Consider the following 22349-nt stretch of genomic DNA (forward strand, 5'->3'; position numbering starts at 1 on the left):
TTTACTGCCTTTTAAATATGCTCAGTTCTTTGACTTAATAAATGGCCTTATGGACAGACAGAAAAATGTGTATGAAGGGAACAACTGAAAGATCAACCTGAAAAACATCTACCCCATCCGTCTATTAAAGTGCTGGCTGGACATGAGTCGCTCTCTCTCTCTCTCTGAAACTTCAAAAAATAGGCATCCATTAACAAAGTTCCTTGGAGGGATAAGACTTTGTCAACCCCATGGCTTGGTTAGCAGCAGAAGGAAGCAATGGAACCAACAGCAAGGTGGAAATTCAGATAGTACTGGGCAGAGTACAGGATCTCGAGTCAGAGAACTGGATGTATGCCCAGCCTAACACCAGCTGCATGGTTACTCAACTCATTGAGCCTCAGTTAACTCTTTTCTTAAATGGGGAATATAATAGCTGTCTTCTCTGCCACATGAGTCTTGAAGGGAGCAAATGAAATGACATTAATGAAAATACACTGAAAACCACCGTAAGTCATGAATAGCAGCTGGGAGCCTGAGCATCGGCGATGCCTGAGGGAAACACTGAACTCTAGGAGAGGCAGTGGGGAGGGAGGGCCATGGGGCACAATCTAAGCCCGGGAAGAGACCCTGAACAGCAGATGGGAGTGGGAAGCAGGCATAGAGAAGGGGGAAGAACAGGCAGAAGTGGGCATCAGAAGGAGGCTCAGGGACTAGAGGTGAACTCTGCTACCTGACAATTTTCCCTAGGGCCTGCTGCCCACCTGTGCTGCATTCTTCCCCAGACTTTTTGCAGAAAACATGGAGGCCACAGAGAGCCAGCCCTGATGGCCTTAAAGTTCCACGCACTCCGCTTCAGCGGCCGGGGTTCAGTTCCCAGGTGTAGAATCACACCACTCGTCTGTCAGGGGCCATGCTGTGGGTGCGTCTCACATAGAAGAACTAGAAGGACTTACAACTAGAACATACAACTATGCACTGAGGCTTTGAGGAAGAAAAAAAAGAATGGGAGAGGAAGATTGGTAACACATGTTAGCTCAGCACAAATCTTTCCCAGCAAAAAAAAAAAAAAAAAAATCCAGCCACATAAACCTCAGGATGCCCTCCTTCGACTCCACCACAGCCACTCCATGGCCTCAGGAGGCAGGCTTTAAAAAGGACTTCATTTCTTCCACATTCAGAAGATAAGATCTTCATCAAACAGAAATAATATCTCAAAGTTACTCTAATCTCCCTATCTTTGGGACAATAAGAAAGCAGAGTAGCCTGAAATCCTGAAGCCAGGGAAGTTGAGTGAGAAGCATTCTGGTCCAGGATTCAGGAGGATTCAGAAACTCTGAGTTCTAGACCCAGTGGTCACTGACCTCCCTGTGCCTCAGTTTCCCTGTCTGTAATGCATGGATACTGGTATCAGATAGTCCCTTCCCACACTGGCATTCTCTGGTTGTAGGGCACCCCCTGTTGGTGAAGATGGTTAAAGGGCTGCAATAGAAGAATAAAGTCCTGGAATGAAGAACGAGATTCTAACAGAGATGCCAAGAGAAAAGATGTACAGGAAGGAAGGAGAGAGGATAGCTGAGCCTTAGTGAGAGAGCAGGGGCTGCATCCAGCCAGGGTGGCTTCTGGGAGGCCTGTGGTCCAAGGAGAAAGGGCAAGATGAACTGGGCTGAAACAGGAAGAGGACTCTACTTCATGCTACGCTCCTTGAGGACCAGGGCTGTGTTGGTGCATCTTTAACCTAACATAAGATGAATAAATGACTGAATGAAATTTGCTTAGGGAGTAGGAATACTATGCTTCAATAAACAGTTATCAAAACCACCCAGTGACAAGCAACAAAATCCTATGTGGTTCAGGGGAACTAAAGCATGTGCCTGATTATCAGGGCCAAGTACCAACAAACCAAGGCCCTTCCTTGTCTACCAATGAGGGTAGAGCTTGTCCCAACCCACCCACTTGAAAGATGGAGAATCTGAGGCCCACGCCAGGTAAGTTAGATGCCGCAGCTCAGTAACAGCAGGAATGTGGTTGGAATATAGGTCTTACTGCCTCTCAGAGAAGAGCAAGTAAATAATCAAAGATGTAGGAAACAAGATGTCTACTTTCAAAGATAGGAAGGGTGATAATAGTTACAAATATATAAAGAAGCTTTGCAGGTAGGAGATGGAGTTCAAATACCCTCCAAGTCCTCAAAGTAAAAGAAAATAGGTTGTTTAAAGAACAAAAGACTATGGTCAGAAAAAGGCAGAAATGCCTGGGTGTCAGAGATCAAACCACTTTTCTCAAAAAAAGCCATTACTTAATTGTGACCTTTTCCAACCATAATTCTCTTGAATATTTTATCAGAATTCACAAAGGTCCACTGCAGGAATCCTTATATTAATAAATACCACAAATGGAATTTTTAAATGCCTCAGTTCTTTGTTTAAACATCCAGATTTCTTCCTCAGGGATAGCAGAAATTTACGCTGCTAATTATTTCTAAAATAATGTCACTTCTGCTAAATAAACAATTCTTTTTTTTTTTAAATAGAAATTAAGCATTTAAGGGCTCTCAAGGGTTATTCTTGCAGACATCCTCTCCATGCAATCAAATGAACCCAAGGCTAATAAGATATGTAGTAATTATAACACGTCTAGCCAAGAGACGTTCTTCTGTGTGTAAATATTTTATGGAGCCAGCACCATGTAATGGCACCTACAGAATAAAGTACTGCCTCCGAGAGCCCCAGGGAATCTGAACCACTAATCAGCCCCTCTTACTTTCTGTACCTGGAATGGTGTTTCAAGAGATCAACGCTATTAAAAAATGAAAACATCCCTGAAAGATGGTATTAACACTGTTTACGAAGAGGAAGCATTACTGAGATTTCAAGTGCAACGTGCATGACAATCAAAAAGCTTACCTCAATGACCTGTTGGGGCAGAAGCACCAAGTCTAAAGAGAAATCACAAGTTACATCCACTCTACTAAGCCGTTAAAAAGACACTCCATTTTACCTCGTTCTCTGGGGTGGGAGACGGCGTTACAGAACTAAATGACCCTTTCCTAGAACCCTGAAGATCTGTTGGGATGGAGACAGGGCGTTCCCACTGAGTCGTTCCAGTTGGTATGTGCCAATAATAGGTCCCAGCGATGTCGTTGATTCTTTTCCAGCCAGGTGGCAAATCTGGATCGGTCTGAAATGAGTGATCATTCCATATATCTGCTGGGAAGTGGGAAAAAAGAGGGTTTTATTAAAAGAGGAAACAAATTACAGTTTTCCAAGTTCAGTACCAATAGTCAGGAGAATTTGATACGCAGATGTGTCCACAGCCCGAATGAGAAGAACTAAAGCCATCTTACGGACACAAAGTATGATAAAGGGGGTGATATGGAAAGAAACAAGGAAATAACTGGAAAGGTAGGTTGACACTTGAGAATATGGACATAAAAGACTCATTTTCAAGTCATCTTACAGCTCCAAGAACTCTATGAACAGGATAACGCTCCATTAGCCAGAATCAACTACCCAAGCAAAATTTGCAAGTTACACACAAAATCTACTGAATCCCTTTGTAAATTAGTAAGATTTACTGGTTGGCATCACATAGCATTCTCGGTAATGAGCACACGTCTAATTTTCTTTAACTGCTTTCTATAAATGAGTACTGTGTATATATCTTTCATTTGCTTCAACAACTCCTCCTATTTGATTGTAAACATCTACAAGGAGCAATGTCTTTTGTAATACTTTAGAATTCCAAATTGCACACAGAAGATTCCCAAGGAAGGTGGACTAGAAAAGCCTGGAATTCAAGAAGGGACCAGAGTGACTCTAAAAGTAGGCCAGCAATGTAAATATTCAAAGTAGAGTGGGTGTGAAGTACAACAGAGAGTGGTGGGGACTGTGGCAGATTAGCAAGCAAGTGCAAAGTCTAAAGGCCTTCAAAAAGAAAAAATAATTTTTTCAACCCTGTAGAGGGCCAAATAAACACACACCTACTAGGCAATTTCAGCCATCCCCGGCCTATATCAATATTTTATCAGTTTACTGAATTACTAGTGGCTTTTTAAAATCTCATTCTTGGCCTTCTTTGAGTTGAATATGAAACTGGAATGGAGTAAAGAGGTGGAGAAGAGAGGCGAGAGAAGAGGAAGTCAAATAAGAGATCCACAGAGATGCAGGCTAAACGGAGGAATCACAGGCAGCTGTATCAAAGTAGGTACCCAGAAAAACTTAGGAAACTTGAGCTCTAAACCTCGGGACCACTTTATTCCAAGCATGAGGCCCTTTTCTATGTGGCCATTCGCAAGAGGCGGGAGCACTTGATAGCAATTCAAGTGAGAAAGTGTGTGGGCCTTGCTCTGCAAACGTCGCTGCATCACGTGGGCAGGCGCCACTGGGGCTGTTACAGCCGCAACAAGAAAAATAGAAACCGAACAAAGAGGTTGATTAAGACTGTGAGCACAGATGTGCATTCATGAGGTTGTTTAGCATCCCGGCATTCACTTTTCTCATTTAAATCTGCCAGAGGCAAAACTGCCACTTGTCTCAAATTACGAGGGAAATTTCCCCTCCCCCTACAGGAAATTAAGCATGATTAAATAATTTCAAGTTACCCAAATTCTGCAGAAACAACTTGAAACAAACATGTGTATACATTTCTTTGTCCTGTCTTTTTAGGGGGTGGAAGGGTTGTTTCTGCTGTTATTTTGCTTTTAGCATCTCAACTGGGACAGGAAAGGTAAAATTCATGCGGCTCAGGATTAAGTTGGAGAAAACTTTGCCAAGGGTGTTCCCTTGTCCCATTCTGGTGGCTCACAGACAACAAGCTCTGGGGCCAGACACTGAAAGGACATAAAGAGGCTGCTAGTTCCCATTTCTCTGGTTTTTGAGGTCTGCGGGCCTGAATTTACGCATTTATCCTAATTGTCTCCACAGCTGGGACATTAGCATATATGAAGAATAGCTACATACCACTATCAGAATATGAAATAGTGTCTGATAGAGTCCAAGTCAGTGGCCTTCAGGTTTCGCTGTCTGGGGTGGTACCTTGGGGGCCGCATGAGAGGGGCTTTGGGCTGCATGGCAGGAATTGGGCTGTTCTGCCTTCAACCAGACCCACCCACTTACATTTGGTTTATATTCTGAGTTTCTGTTGAGATTTTGTTGGAATAAAAATAACAAGGGGGGTTATTCCATTGCTGAAAATTGATGACAACAATGATGATGGAGGAAGTGAGGTGGGCACACGAACAATATTAACAGTTCCAGAATCATTTATAGAATCCCCACCACACTATCCCACACTGGTTGTAAGGGATGCAAGCCCTGTGAGGGCAAGCAGACATCATATCCGTGTTGTTCACCATCATATTCCCAACACCTAGCATGGCAGGTGTTCAACACCAATGAGTTGGATGGATGGATAGATGGAAGGAAGGAAGATAGGAAGGAAGAATGAACACAGAAGGAGGGAGAAATGAATGAAAGAATGAAGTCCCTGAATGATGGGAATTAGAACTGGGCACTTAGCAAAAGAGGAATTCTGAAGAAATCATATCTGTGCAATTTCACAAAACAAAGCAGCTTCACAACCCCCAGGAATACTAGCTTCTAGTTAAGAGCAATGTCTACTTCCCTTAATGGTATATGTGGATGTTTTTATGGATAAAAAAATATATAATACGATAAATTGGAAGGAGTCCTGGGCTGGAGGCCAAGAGAATTTGAGTTGAGATTTTGTTTCTTTTTTTACTAATAGGTTCTACAAGGAATAATAAGATATATTCCTTCTGAGGTGCCTCAGCCCCATTACACTTCATTTTGTTTAATCTTCATAGCCCCGATTTGCTTTGTTTCCCTACATAAAACTATGTACACATTTAAATAAGTACCTTGGACTTTATTCAACAGGTCAGTGGTTTCTGATTGTCATCAAATCGGGGAGGAAGACAGTGGTGCAGGTAGGTGGAATTTCTGGCCCTTCCAGAGCCTTTTAACCACAGAGGCACCATTTTTATCTGTTTTAAATATTGGTCTTGTATGTATGATATTCCTTGAAAATAAGGATCAGCTGTTTTTTGAAAAATTTTGCTTAAAATAAAGTTTGAAACCACAGCTAAGGCAAGAGCACACAGCAGGGCCAAGATATCTAAAAACTAAGAAGGTACTTCTGTTATAAGATTGTTCAAAATATTGCAAAGCAGCTTAAAATAGCTGCCCTCAAATGAGTACCGCAGTAGACACGGCATGAAGGACGGCAGGCAGACTAAATCAATATAAGAAACTCTGTAAACACCAGGTGATTAGAGGAGAAAGTTCTAACGCCTTTTGATTCTCAGAAAATTATTAGATGAAGCTTTGCTATTAGATGATGGAGCCGATGTTGTGGAAAGGAAATGGTGGCTGATAGTTTCATTGACCTTCTGATTCTCAGCAGTTTCCTCAAACTGAGTGTCCGTCATGCACCCTAGATCTGCCTAGAGTTCTGGAATCACAATATAGCATTCCTAGTCTTCAGCAGGAATATCCTAAAATACCTCCATACTGGAGAACTTTTTTCTTTTTAGGTGAGTCACTGTGCAACAGTAACCTTAGGAAGTTCGATCAGCATTGGATGGCATTAAGCAAACCAGGATTCCATCTCAGAGTTGCCGAACGTCAGGCCTGGAACTCAGACCAACTGTGGGGGTTACTTACGGGAAGATCCATAGGAGAGAGATCTAAAATGGAGAAATCTATAGAAAGCCTGCAGAATATTTTTCAATACTGCAGTGAAACCAGAAATGAGAAGAGTCAGCAAAGACTCTACACGACATTATGCAGCCTGGCATGGGAACCAGGAGTATGAACTCTGTACAGGGCCTTCATATGTTGGCTCAGCCACTCACTATTTGAATGACCTCGGACAAGTTACTCCACCTCTTTGGACTTCAGATGCTTATCTGTAAAATGGGGATCCAAATAGCACCTACCTCACTGGGCAGTGTGTGAAACACTCAGAATAAAAAGCTGGCCTATAATGTGCATGTTCACTACATAAATGTTCACTGTTACTGCTATTATCATTATTATTATATATATTTAGGTATCCAAAGCTAACAATAATAATATATTAAGTTCATTAAAGCCACAATAAAGAAAATATTTTTATATGTCCAAAGGAAAATGTTCACTACAGAATTTATGGGATTAAATGATCATCATGGTTCAAAGAATAAGGATAAAAGAAGATAATCTTATGGTGACTCTTTCCCTGGAGAAGAAGGCCAAGCAGACACCCTGAGCAGGGCTGGACTTTGAGGACCTGGGGAGGTCAGACAAGACTAGATTCTACCCAGCATGCCTTGCCGGGCTTCTTCCCACCATGCTCCATGCCCCCGGCTGGCTGTGCCTTTACTTCACCTTTTCTTTCTCCAAATGTCTGTCTGTCAGTCTTTCAATTAATGTGGAAGTAAAAAAAATATTTTGTCATTTTTAAAATAAAGATTTATATCCTTTGTTGTCTATTTTAAAGCAGATCTGCTAAATTTTCCCTAGGTTTCTCTCAAACACAAACCAGGCCCCAAATGAATGATTCTTGAGTTCCTCCCCTCACTGTGGGTCTGGAGCCTTCGTTAGAAAAAAAAAAGTTCCCCACCCATAAAGTAAAGCACGTCTTCACATACATTACCACATTTAATGATCACATCAATTCCAGCTAGAAGGCAGGGGTGGGAACATTAGCAAGCCAGGACAAGAATCCAGGCCTTTTGAGGCTTCAACCCAAGTGCTATTAATGCTGCCATGAGGTTCTAAGAGCTAGTAACAAAAATACTGTGAATAATAGTAAAAGTAACAAGGATACTGAGAAGAGTGGAGGCCGAATTACCCAGCTCCTTTACTGCAGGAGCTTGTGGAGCATCCACAGCTGCCCTACGAAGGACACACTATTGTTATCCCTGTTGCTAAGGCTCAGAGAGGACAGCAGCTTGGTTTAAAGCCAAGGGGGTAAACTACGTCCTTATGTAGAAAAGAATTTTACTTTTTCAGAGAACTGAGAAAAATCAGTATGGATTTGGTAGTATTTAGAAGGTAAATAAATAGGGGTGGAAACAACAGAAAAAAAACACAATGGCTGCAAGTCTGAGGCTATGAGACGAGCCAGCTGACCTAACCAAGGTCAAACAGCCAGTGAGTGAGGGCACCAAGATTCGCCCTGGGATTGGCTCTGAGCCCTGAACCACCCCGTCTGGGTACATCAACGTGAGGACACTTCCAACATGGGCATTACATAGCGTCTTCCTTCCTGTGCCTCCCTCCCTAGTTCTTTTCAGTAAATCCGGGCAGCCACCCCAGCTGGCCCAGGTATCTGTAGCCCCTCCCATTAGAAGCCTTAGGATCAAACTCCACCCTCAGGCACGTCACAGAGACTAAGATCCCACCTATTTCTCCCTCCTCCCCTACCTACAGGGTCTTGCACCTAAGATGCTTTACGGTCTCCTGTCATCACTGTATCTCGCTGAAGGCACTGTCAGGGACTAACAGGGGATGGTTTAGCAGTTGGAGCTGAAAGCCATAGGTGTCCTTTCAAAGTAGCTCTGTGGCCCTTCGTTGTTTGTGGTTTTGTTCCGGAAGCAGGGCCTGGAAGTCAGAGTGTAAAAATAGCCAGGCTGAGAGCCCCAGAAAGTCCCTCTGTGCTGGGAGCCTCTTGGGCCAAGAGCAATACTTGGCCTGGGAACAAGGAGCCCATCTGTGAGCAGCAAAGACCCGCCCCTTCCAGCCACCTCTGGCGCCTGTGCTACTGGCCTGGCTCCACCTCGAGTCTTTGCTGGATCCAGTTCCCCTCTTCACTCCCTGCCTAGTGGGACCTGTGTGCGAGGCAAGCCCACCTCTAATCATCCTCTCTCTTGGGCTCACTTGCAGGAACCTAAGGGTCAAATGAAAACAAATTAGCACCTAGTAGTGGCTGGAAATTTCCTCTCCTGCTCCGGAGGCCACAGGAAGGAGGAATGGGTGAGCTGGGATTCTAAATTTGGCAAGGTCTGCAGTGCAGAGCACAAAAGGTTTTCCGGGGGTCCTCAGAATGGCACTTACTCCCTTCCTCGACATTTGTATACCCAGTGCCTTCGGTGTGCAAGGCACGGGGTGAGGGGTGGGGAGGAAAGAGGAGACAGATTAACTCATTCAACAAATATTTCCTGTCTACTCTGTGCCAGGGCTGGGGGTGCAGGGGTCACCAGACAGACCCGGGCCCTGAATCAGGGACCTGGGGTACCGATCCTCAAGCGTCAGAGTCACCTGGAGAACCTATGAGAACATAGATCACTGGGTGCCACCCCCGAGTCTCTGACTCAGTAGATTTGTGGTGGTCCGAGCATTTGCATTTCTAACAGTTCCCAGGTGGTAGTGATTTCATGCTGCTGGTTTTGGGCCACACTTTTAAGAACTATTGGCCTACGAAAATAGAAAAGGTAAATCATTCTTTACCATCAAACTCCATCTAACTACTGGCTCCACAGAATAAAAAACGTGAATGTACATTCAATCATTCATTCATTCATCTACTTACTCATTAATTCTTTTGTACTGAGGGCCTCCTATAAATGCCAATCACTATTCTAGAAGCTGGGAATACAGTGATGAATAAAAGAGGTAAATTAGGTAATGTGATTGACTGTGTCTGGGAATGGGATGGGCTATTTGGACAGGATGGTCTGAGAAGGTCTCTGAGGAACAATGTCTCCCTAAACTAGAAGGGGTCAACCTTGGGAACAGCCAAGAGAGCAGCATTCCCAGCATAAGAAACAGCCAGTGCAAAGGCCATGTGGTAGATAAGAGCCTGTCATGTCACTACAACGGAAAAGCCAATCGAGTGAGAGGTGAGTGGTCTAGGACAAGGTTTAAGGCCACAAGAGCTAAGGATTCACCCTCTACACAAAGGAAAACTCTCGAAGGTCTTGTGTGATCTATGTTTTCAAAATCAGAAGAGTAATCTGCACAATGCTCCCATTCTTGGAGAAGAAAAAACTCTCTCTTCCGAAGTCTTCGTTGTACCTGCTGCTGGCTACTGTTTTGAGTAATGTCATTCCTGATGGAGCCAGATGCTTTCATCCAAACTATCTGAATTGAGCTTTAAAACTCTTTTTCTGATCGCCCAGTGGTCTGCTTCCTTTGCCTCCCTCCCTCTCTTCTCTCTCTCACTACGTAGTCCCTTTATTTTTTTCTGGACCCAGAACTTCATTGTCAGAATACAGCAAACAAGGCTCTTCATTCCTTCCAGTTTCATCACCAACATTTGAAGACAATAGCACAGAGCCAGGTCTCCAGGTCTAGATCATCTATTATAGATTTACTAAAGGTTCCAAGCAGCATACAGAGGCTATTTAGAATTTGGTGTGAAACTGTCCTCAGCCAAAGGAACTGGCAAAGACCATGACGATGGGAACATGGGAACGAGCCCCAAAGTGTCCAAAATCTGAGAACTCTCAGAATTCTGACCCGCCAGCCTGCCAGACAGAGGGGAGGAAAGCTTGCCCAAAACTGTTTCAAGGCCTTTTCTATTTCTTGATATTTATTTGCAAGACATAATTGAGACCCTAAAATGTCTACCACAGCCTTAGAAAAATTACACTTTCCTGTGGTAGCAATTTTTTAACAGTTGTAATACAATTCTTAAGTCTTTGGAGTATTAATTTCCTAACACTTGCCTATATTTTTCTTTAAAAAATTAATATTAAGACTTTTGTGTGTCCTTGAAATAGGGAGCTATTTGTAGCTGAGGATTTTTCTGTTAAAGATTCTTGAGTAAATATTTCAAGAATTTACTATTTAAATGGTCCTTAAATTTGGGCCTGTAACACTACAAACCTTGTATATTTTTATCAAGTATTTTGGTATAAGATCAACACAAAATTTCTTAATTTAAACTCACTGGAGACATAGTCTGTGCTGGGCTTACTCTACTAAATTTGTTTTGGGGCCATGTTACTATCACAGACAGGAGCTCTGGAGTCAGCCGACAGCCTCGAATCTTGGCTCCAATGCTGGCTAGCTGTGTGATCTCAGACAAATGGCTTAATTTCTAATAGCCTGTCTGCTCACTGTACAAGAGAGCTGATGACAGCTCCTACCTCATAGGGTTGACGTGGAACAAAGCACCCAGCACAAAGTTGGGCACGTAGTAATCACTCAGTAAATGTTTGTTATTATTAGCTATTAATTACTTCATTCAAATGTGGCTTTGGGGGAAAATATTCAGTAATACAAAGCATTTTTGAAATGGCATCGACCACAGTGCATTTCATTTAAAAAACTAAGATTTCTGAGAGTATGCAACCACCAAATGCGTTTTTATTAAAAAGGCAGTTTTTATTTAGATCAAGAAAACTCGATGATAACACTGGCCACTCACATGTGAATTTAGAAATGATGTATCACAAGAGAACACACTGGTTTGAGTATGTGTCACCTCTTTAATCAGCATGTGGCTGTTTTATGCCATGTAGTTGAACCATTAGAGAAGCAGAAAGGAAGTCAGAGCAAAGTTTAAGTGTGTTTTATTAGTTAAGACGTCCTTCTTTTGAGACTGCTTCTGCTCTACCTCATGTCCTCATGAAAGTATGTAAATGGGAACTGATCCAATGTTGGTGGAAGATAAAGGGAAATTATGCCTCTCTGTTCACAGACTGTTAACCAAAATCAAAACATAATACAGGAGTCAAGGGGACTCTGCAAAGACAAATTTCAAAACTAAAAGGCATGAGATGTAAGCAGCTAAAAATTATCCAGAGGGAAAATTGGTATTTGTAAATATCCATCCACCCATACATATCTGTATATACATATAATTGAGGTTAATCATATGACCTGACTTTCAGAATATTTTATTTTATTTATTTATTTTTGTGTGTGTGTGAGGAAGACCAGCCCTGAGCTAACATCTGATGCCAATCCTCTTTTTGCCAAGGAAGATTGGCCCTGGGCTGACGTCCGTGCCTATCCTCCTCTACTTTATATGGGACACTGCCACAGCGTGGTTTGACAAGGGGTGCGTGGGTGCGTACCCGAGGTCCTGAACCTGCGAACCCCGGGCCGCCGCAGCGGAGCGTGTGCCCTACCCACTTGCGCCACCAGGCCGGCCCCTAGAATACTTTAAATATCATCAGAAGGTCTCATTCTAAACACCTAAACACAATAAAACATGCATTTCCTTACAAGTTATGAAAAGAGATTAAAATCCTAAAATGATATGAAATATAACCTAAGAACATTATTTCCTTTTAGAGTGCACGAAGTACAAAGTAGTACAATTTACAACCACTACTGGGAGGTTATAGGCTTAAGAGTCTTCCCTCTGCCAAAAAATTTAAAAATAAAAACTTAAAATCTGAGTGGAGATTCATATTTTACTGTAAGAAAGCTACAGATCATTTCAGTAACCTCAACTTCATTTTTCTAAGTAGTGCTGGGAAAAACCTGTGTTAAAACCAACAAATCTCCAAAATCCAAAAGTCTAATCACAATAATGAATGGAGAATGGGTGCAGGTGAGCATGCTCTTGAAATCAGCAGTTTTTTGATAATTTTAAAAAGTAAAGATCACAACATATTTATATAAAATTGCTAGGCAGGTTTATTACTTTTTCTTCCATTTGTCTGACTATACCACTCACCTATTGAATGGCAGCAATACATCTTGTTCAATACCAGATGGGATTATTCAGGTTTGGCAGAAAGATCAACAAATCAGGCCTAATATTATTCTTTGCTTTCAAGTTTCGGTATTTAGTGCCTAATCCTAAACACAGTGTTCTAGTAACATCTATGCGTAGATGGAAATTAAGCAAAGAATAACTGCACAACATCAATTCTGATACAAAAACAAGAGCACACACTTCTAGAGCACTATGTGACTTGCAAAGTGCTGTGTTTTAAAGATCTATCCGTAAGGCCGTGTGTACATTCTAATTTCTGCATGGTGCTCCATTGTGTGAATCCAACCCATTTTACCTTTCCCCTCCTAGAATGATGGGCTCCCAGCGTGCCTCCATTTCCCCAGCACCGCACATAATCCCGCAGGGAATACCCCCACATGTATCCTCTAATGGAACTGTGTGAGGAAGTATGTGGGATGTACACTTAGTATTGCTGGGTCATAGGGTATATATTATTTACTTTTTTTGAAAAAAAAATTAAAAAAGAATTTGAAGCAACTTATATAAAAGATATAAATATATTTCAACCAATAAAATAACGAGAGAATAGAGCTATGGAGTTGAGAAAAAATTTAATTTCTTGCTCCAAAAATTTACAAGTTTTAATTATCTAATAAAAGAAGTTTATTAAAAAGGAAACTTTTTCCTAAGCACCAAATCTGAGAGGAACTTAGCATGTGGGAAACAGCACTGGAAGTACAAAGGCAGTAACTGATAATGAAAGTTTTACATTGCATCTGGGTGGTTTTATTTTGTACATCTTGTTCCAAATTGTAATCATGATGTACAACAAGTAATTAAGTGCAAACACTTTTTAAAAAAATAATAAAATTAACTGGGCAAACCATTCTGTACTTTTCCTTTTGTCTATGAGAAGCCTGGTGATTGAATCTCATAAATAAGGTAACTGTAGCAGATACTGCAAGGTGTTCATCAATATCCAGTCTCTTCTTCCACAGCAATAAAAACTTTTGATTGGACACACGGCAACCCAGAATACAGAATACATTGCTCAGCCTCCCTTGCAGCTAGGTGTGGCCATGCAGGTAATGTTCTAACCACTGGGGTGTAAGTACAAGGACTGTATGGCAGGTTCCAAGAACCTTCCCTATAAAGTAGCTGGCAGGTATATTTTTTTCTTGTTGTTTGGAAGAGACTTGCTGCCTTGGACCATGAAGACCCTAGGGATTGTGGAGTAGTTAGGCCAAGGAACTTGGGTTCCTGAGGTCTTTGTAGAACAGAGTCACCACATCAGTGGACTGCTACTGCCAGACTTCTATGTGAAAGGGAAATACACTTCTATTGTAATAAGTCACTGTTATCTTAGAGTCTTGTATTCCTAGCAGTTGAAGTTGATGCTAAGTCATTCATCTAACAGCAAGAAACTGAATTCTAGACCTAGCACAGGAAAGAAACAGCTTCTAATGGATTAGCTTTGCAACCTCATATTCAATCCCAAATCTATAGGTATCTAAATTAAGGGCTGAGTTAAGAAACCTAGGATCCTGATTCTCAACTTCTCTAACACTCTTTCTAAAACAGCATATTGCTGGAACATAACTTCATCAGTTATCACTCATTCATTTTCTACCACCCGCCAATCTAAGTATTTTAACCTCATATCCAACTCTTGTCAAAAATATCAAATGCAGACAGTGGGTTGGGCCTAATTTTTCACAAACCTCAAGCAGTATCCGCCAGGATTCAACTAACCACAAGCAACATTTAGCCATTCATTTGATTCAAGGTTTTTAGATCTTTGATCTACATCATCCACCTCCCCAGCTCTTCCAATTCTAGGTCAGGAGAAAAACGCAAAGATTCTCAAGGGGAAAATAAAATGGCAAAAGCAATTAGCCACTGCACACCTGTACAATAGCTTGGTTTTTCCTTTCCAGCAATGAAAGAGTGATATGCAGAGCTCTAAGTTTTTCAAAGATGCTGGGGCTACCGGCAGAAAAAAGGCAGGGGTATTTGTGGATCCCATCTGCCAGGGATGCACGTGAAGAAAGTGTCATTTTTTTACACTTCTCAAAATAGAATCTAGCATAAGACAATATTAGGTTATTGAGCCAAAACTCCAGGAAAAGACAAGTAAATGGAATAATTATTCTTAAAAATCTCCAACAACAAATTAGTGCTCAATGTTTAGAAGGTCTTCCTTTCTGTAAAGATTAGGATATGGAACTATTTGGTGTTTAAGTTGCAGGTCCCCCATTGCAAAAAGGTCAGAAAAAGTATCATAGAGATGCTATTAATTACAAATTAAATAGATCTAAGTTACTTAAAGCAAAGATCAGGCTTGTTACTCTTTTTATTTTAATCAACCAAGGTACCACAAACATGTCTCACACATAGTAGGTGTGCAATGTAAGCTTCTGAATGTAAATGAATGTAGTTGGGAGTGGCTCCCTTTTTTCAGATCTCATTCTCTGAAACTACAGATGCTGCCTAGACAATATCTGTACGAATGAGAGCTACAGGAAAGAGGAGGACAAAGGAAGGAAAAGAAGATGGATGGATGGATGGATGGATGGATGGATGGATGGATGGATGGATGGATGGATTGGATGGATAGACGGATGGACAGGAGCGATGGGGGGAGGGAGGGTGGGAAAGAGGGAGGGAAGGGAAGGGAAGGGAAAGCGGAGGTGGGGCATGTACCACTAAGCACCCTGCCTGCTGAGTCTGAGTTGAGTTCTACTTTGCTATAACATCCAAAATGGAACTAGAATCACTGTTTGCTAGTTTTTATTCATCCACAAATGTACTGGTTAACCCACTAGGCCTCGAATTCCAGCCAATATGCTAAAATTATTTTCCTACTAGAAAAATGCTCTTGAAGGGTTAGAGGCTTCTTATCTGCAGGATGTCTGGGAAGGATTCCAAATTTATTACGAGACAGAAATAGGGTTTTTATTCTCTCTCCTCTCAGAATCTAAGCCTCTCACTTGTAAAAACTCTAATTCATACAAAGTTTTTGTTCTGAGTTAGCTCCATTTCCTTCTTTCTAGATCTATTGGTAGTTAGTATCCATTTGTAAATGATGGTCTATCTGTTCCTGAATTCTGGTATGTTCTAAGCATCTTTCCCCTCAACTCTTCCCATTACTTTCTCTCTGAAAGAAATTACTATAACTTAAAGACCTTTGAGAGACGACTCTGCTCATCACACACAAATGATCCTTAGATCTCAGAAGTGGGTACAGAGAAACATTCTTTGGAAGCAAATGAATCAGATGCTGTGTCAAAGTCTTCCTTGTTGTGGGCAAAATAGGCAGCCACCAGCGGGGACAAGTGTGCGACTATGTGGAGAACTTCGCCCTAGACAGTTGTCTGTGCTTCCTTCCTTGTAGAAACAAACTTTGTGTGCCTACTTGTGTCACAGATGTGCTTTGATGAACGAACTGAGAGTGTTTATCCCTCCCTTCAGAAAATATTACAGTGGGAAGTACCCAACCATGGAGCCAGGAGCGGAAAGGAGTCGAGTGAAAGAAAATACTGTTGTTTTTTTTTAATTCCCTTTGGAGAAACAAACAGTAGAAATTACTTTTAAAAGCAACAGAGCATTTTCAGTGTAAATTTTCCAAGGGTTTTTTTCTTTAAGGGTAATAACTTTTTTTCTCCCACTTTCTACTTTGATGACTAATTCATTTAAAAAATACATTATGCTCTGCTGATAGAGCAAGAAATGCAAATTTTCTTATTGTGACTAAAGGTTACACTTGCATTTGGCCCTAGGAAAGCTTGACCTCCTTCATGGCCACTGGGTCTGTTTGAGAAACATATTCATGCGAATTGAACTGGTAAGCTACTCCTAAAAAAAATAAGCCATAACGTGATTCACTCTATAGGTCAAAAGGATCTGATTCAACAAATAATTGCAATGCTGCATTTTTCACTGAACAAAACTATATAAAAGTATATCCATCAATAAAAATAAAGAAATTTTTTTTTTTTCAAAAAAAGTAAATAATATATACCCTATGACCCAGCAATACTAAGTGTACATCCCACATACTTCCTCACACAGTTCCATTAGAGGATACATGTGGGGGTATTCCCTGCGGGATTATGTGCGGTGCTGGGGAAATGGAGGCACGCTGGGAGCCCATCATTCTAGGAGGGGAAAGGTAAAATGGGTTGGATTCACACAATGGAGCACCATGCAGAAATTAGAATGTACACACGGCCTTACGGATAGATCTTTAAAACACAGCACATGGAAAAAAATACCCTTTAAATAAATGAAGAAGACACATACAAAACAATTCATACCACAAGTATGCTTTTGTATAAAAAGTTATACATTAAACACACATTAGAATGGTTGCTTGTAGGTAGAGAGAATGGGAGGGAGGTAAAGGAGGAAATAATAGGGAGTAAATAAGTAAAAATGTGTAAAACGAGAGACGTTTTATATGGACCAGTAGTGAAAATACATCATGAGTTGTACCATATGAGTAACTCAAGTCTTCGTAACTGAGGTCCAAAACAAACTCAGTTTTTTACATTTACATATTTTCCTTAACAATAAAAAAACTAATGAAAAATCATCAATATACAGACACTGTTTAGGTAGCTACCGCAGTGACGCAGGGCTCTGAAAAGCCCTAAGTTCTAGAGCTGGGCTGCCCAATATGGTAGCCATTAGCCACATGGGGCTGCTGAGCACATGAAATGTGGCTAATCCGAATGGAGATGTGCTGCCAGTGTAAAACACACACTGGATTTAGAAAACTTAGGACAATAAAAAGAATATAAAATATTTTATTAATAATTTTTATAAGGATTATATGTCAAAATGATAATATTTTAGATACACTGGGTTAAATAAAATATTAAATTAAATTAAAATCAATTTCACCTATTTCTTTTTACTTATTTTAGAGTGGCTATTAGAATATTTAACATTACATATGTGGCTCATACTGTATTTCTAATGGACAGCACTGGTCTAGAGGCTTCCAGTGAGCCAGAGGTTCAAGAGGAATCCTTTTTGTAAAAATTTCTTTGGAGCCTCAAATTGGGAGATCCTGAAAAACATAATGTGACCCCCTGACTGAAAGATATAAAAGAGGTTCAGGTAAAATATTAAAATTCTCGGTCAGAAATTGCCAACAATTTTTTGTGTGTGTGTGAGGAAGATTAGCCCTGAGCTAACATCCATGCCAATCCTCCTTTTTGCTGAGGAAGACTGGCCCTGGGCTAACATCTGTGCCCATCTTCCTCCACTTTATATGGGACGCCGCCACAGCATGGCCTGACAAGCGGAGCATCGGCGTGCGCCCGGGATCCGAACCCAGGCCACCAGCAGCGGAGCGCGCACACTTAACCGCTACACCACGGGGCGGGCCCCAGCCAACAATTTTGATGCGCTTACAATCTTCCATGGCTTTTTCTTTAAAACTTTTCTAAGATTAATGCTGATCTTCAGAAATTCAAGTCCAGTCCTTGAAATTAGTCTAAAGGAAAAGAAAAATTCTGAAGCAATGATTTAGAATAATAAGCTATAGTTTGCAAAACTTGATATAATTTATCAGTATAGATGCGCAAATATAGGATTTAAGCATCCACCACTGGGAGGTGCTTTTAAAATCAAAATGCCCTTGGCATTAACAAATTAGAAATTACACATTCAGTAATTCCTCTCTCTCTCAGACATGGTCCTTTGTCACATATGGGCTGTTTTTCTTACGTTCTTTTGTATGGACCAACTGCCACCTATTAAAGGCCTCTATGCTCCTTTGTGACAAGATCCTCGCATTTTCATCTTTTTATCCCTAGCACTGAGCACAATTCTTGGCACATAATGGATGGTCAGTAACTACCCATCAAATTAACTGGAAATGAGTATTTCTAGAGGGGCAGATTGAGATGTTTAGGGAGAAATAGAATCAGATAACTTACTTTCTTGAGATTGCCTAAGAAAATTATGAAAAAGTGCCAAAGACTCAGCAATGTTTTCACACTTCATCCACATCAGCATCCACATTAATGTTTACCGAGGTGCTTACCACGTGCCAGGCACTGCTGGTCTAAGCATTTTACATGTATGGATTCATTTACTCCTTATGAGAATCCTTTAAGGTTGCTGTTATCTTATCCCCATTTTATAGATGATGGTTAGAGAGGGTGAGTAACTGACTCACGGTCACGTAGCTAGTAATAGTAGAGCTGGGTGGCCAGTCCCACACCAGAACTCACACTCCTCAGTACATGTTAGTTAATATACAAAATTATCTGTCTCAGGAATTGAATCTAGAATAGCAGAGTGCTCTCATATTCATGCCCTGCTTTCCAACCTCCACAGCACTGTGTCAGTCCAGGTTCTCAAGACCTCACTTGGATTTGGAAACAGTTCATAATCAGTTATTGTGACTACACTGCTCCCTGTAACCATAGGACAGGTAGCAATTTCCCAGAGAACACCCACTCCAACCACTCTCTGCTCCTCCTCCTGTATACAATAAACAGACTTCCCTTAGCATGGCAGTGCATTCGATGTCCTCTTCAATGGTTTCCACTCTCTTGGCCATCTCACTCCCTCTACCCCTTCCAATCCAGGCCAACTGCACACTTGCTGATCTCACAACACACCATACATTTCTGCATCCCTATGCCTTTGCATATGCTGTTCCCCTAGACTGGAATCTTCTTCTCCACTTGTCCCCAAACTAAAACCTGGTCATTCTTAACGGGTTGCTTCCTCCATGAAACTTTTCCTAACTACCCATTTTTTAAATTAACCTGTTCCTTTCTGTATGACCATTTCCCTTTAGAGACAAATTATTTGCCCACTTTCTACTTAGGATTATAGTTTCCGTTGTGAGACATTCAACTCCCTCAGCATCCAAAGACTGGAGTCAAGGATAGTATGTGTGTGGGATCCATAACGGACGCCACTGAGAGAAGAAATTGAACGGGAGGTGGAAGCTACTTTTCACAGGGCCCCCAACATAACCACATTCAGGATTCAGAATTTATTATATAGGCAACAAAATGCTATCAAAAGTTTTGAGCAGGGGAATCCATATGTTTTGAGAATATTATTATTGACAAAATAGAAAATAGATGAGATGGAATTGTGTGTATTAGTGTAAAACTTATGTATCATGATTCATGTTCAAAAATTACATATCAGTAATTTGTGAAGTGAAATGCAAAGCCAAAATAACATATAATTACAAATTCTACATCCCTATTTAATTTTGCTATCAATATAAATCAGCGATTAAAAACCCAGTCACTGGCCATTTGAAAGAGTCCTTCCTCCCAGCGTGTAACTGTTGTCATGACAACATGACTTCCAGCTGTATCTTTGTGAACAAGCTTATGTTTAGAGGGAGAGGATGAGGATCAACCAGATTAAATAAATTTACCAATTTTGGAATGTAAAGCAAACGTGTTTCAACCCAAGGCTACCCAATATAATCTCTTTAAATCCTCTTGAGTAATAGAACCAGGCTGGGCTTTTTTAATCAATGAAATTGTACTTAGCATTTATATTCTTTACAAATAATAACATGCACTTAATTTCTACACACCAGCTCTGTCATTAGTCAAGGATTTTTCAAAACACATTCTGCCCTTACACTTACTGGTATTATCCTAAGTCTTCCTAAATCAGAGGCCGCATATCTTTCTTCTGTCTCATCCCTTCTGAAGGATGTACTCGCATTAAGAGCTGATTCCAAGGAGATGAGATGGGGGAATGGGATGGAGGAGGTCCATTATCTCTCCTACCCTTCCAAATTATCTAAATGTTGGACATCTTGGCATGATTATATAAATTAATTTGAAAATTTTGTGAGAATCAGTAATTATTTGTGAATAAGAACCAGAAACGGATAAGAACTTGACTAAAAATTTATAAATGGAATCAATTTCCTCATTTTTTTCCATGCATGAATTTTTTATTAACATTGCCATCTCTACCCATTCCTCCTTTTTTGTGCCAAAGGCATTTATTTAAACTAACTGCATTTGGGTTTTTGTTTGTTGGTTTGTGTGTTTTAAGACTGAAGAGAGCCTCCTGCACCCACCTTACTTCAACAACAGTCTTGCCAATGGGACCAGGGTGCCCCAACACCAGGGGCTAGACTCACCAAGGACAGTTCCTACCCCAGGGGGCATTTGAAAATGTATGGAAGTGTTTGGGGTTCTCACAATCACCAGGGGGCACCACTGGTGCGTAGGAGCCAGGGATGCTAAATGATCTGCCATGAGCAGGGCAGTCTAGCAAGGGTAACCAACTGTTCTGCTTTTCCTGGGACTTTCCTGGTTTTAGCACTGAAAGTCCTGCATCCTAGGAAACCTCTCAGTCCCAGGCAACCCATCACCTTAAGTCCGGCAAAAATGAAGGATTGTCCCTGCTTCCTCTCTCATGAACAGTAAACATACATATGTCCCTCTGTCTTCTAAGAATTCTCCGTGGTTCCGTAACTCACCAGTCCCTTCTGACTGTGCCATTTATTTAGTTTATATCTCAGAGGGAAAGCAATTTTCCCCATACATACTTGTAACCTTTGTAGTTCCTACCACGGGTGAACCCTCATGGCCTGCCTTTGTGAGAATCATTCTTACATCACGGCTATGAAATGTCTCCTTATTGCCCAGCATATTTCTACCGACTGAGAAAGTCCAACAAAATCCAACAATGGGTGGCTATTAGCACAATATTTCCTTATGAGACTCAAACTCTAGGAGGAAGGAAAAATTTTAATCCTAAAATTCCAACTGCACATTGAGAAACAGACCAGTGACTTTTCAAACCTGCCTTCTCTTATCTTTGGTTTCCTTCGTTAATTTTTTTTACAAGTAATTTCCTCAATTACTCTTAAGCTGAGAAGGCATTTTATACACTGACAAGTATAAAAACTAGCTTCTACACTCAACTGATTCAACTGATTCAAATAAAGGACACAATAATTGGAGTGAGAATCTCTAAGGATCACATTATACATCTTTATGCAAAAATAGTAGAAACTTTCTGTGGGAAAATGGTGAAGTCAGCTCCGTTTCATTCTCTTTAAATTTCCCCATCCTGAGTCTATCAGACAACAGAGCTGCTCACAGATTCTGCAATATTTTTCCTAGAAATGTTTTCCTTATATGGTCATCAAAGGAGCACTGGTTTCTGTTTAGGAAAATGGTACTTTGGAGGCCCAAAGGAGTTAATACCCCTAATTTAATACCAGAAAATGTTTTAAGAGCAGGAAAAGAAAGTCTATCACATAACTGCCTCTTTTGACACCTTTTGATTCTTAGTCTGACACCAGGTGGCAGATATTTTGCTTTTACGTTAAAATTAGTACAGGTATTCCCCCAAATTCTTGGTCTAGATTTAAACAATTGACTTAGATGTGAAAAGGCTATAGTGTATAACAAATCCTTTCAAATTCACATTTCAGCTTTAATTTAACATCAGTGTATATTCTTATGGACCACTCAGTTTATGAGAAGTGTGACCAAAGAAAACAAAAAGATAACATTCAGGGGGCCGGCCCAGTGGCAAAGTGGTTAGGATTGCATGCTCCACTTCGGCAGCCTGGGGTTCACAGGTTCGGATCCCAGGCACAGACCTACATACCGCTCGTCAAGTCATGCTGTGGCGGCCACCCATATACAAAATAGAGGAAGATTGGCACAGATGTTAGCTTAGGAACAATCTTCCTAAAGCAAAAGGAG

The 22349-nt window shown here is 41.0% G+C and overlaps 1 protein-coding gene across 15 annotated transcripts in view; it reads right to left on the reverse strand.

Annotated features, from left to right (window-relative positions):
• APBB2 (amyloid beta precursor protein binding family B member 2) overlaps nucleotides 1–22349 on the reverse strand; it is a 355319-nt gene that overhangs the window by 109294 nt on the left and 223676 nt on the right. For 13 of the 15 annotated variants that reach the window (XM_058546953.1, XM_058546952.1, XM_058546955.1 and 10 more), the window contains one exon: nucleotides 2980–3188. In XM_058546953.1, the coding sequence (XP_058402936.1) occupies nucleotides 2980–3188 (209 nt within the window). The remainder of the gene's footprint in view (nucleotides 1–2979; nucleotides 3189–22349) is intronic. The other 2 variants (XM_058546954.1, XM_058546956.1) reach the window with 1 other exon arrangement.

Source organism: Diceros bicornis, chromosome 8, assembly GCF_020826845.1.
Source record: "Diceros bicornis minor isolate mBicDic1 chromosome 8, mDicBic1.mat.cur, whole genome shotgun sequence".
NCBI lineage: Eukaryota > Metazoa > Chordata > Mammalia > Perissodactyla > Rhinocerotidae > Diceros > Diceros bicornis.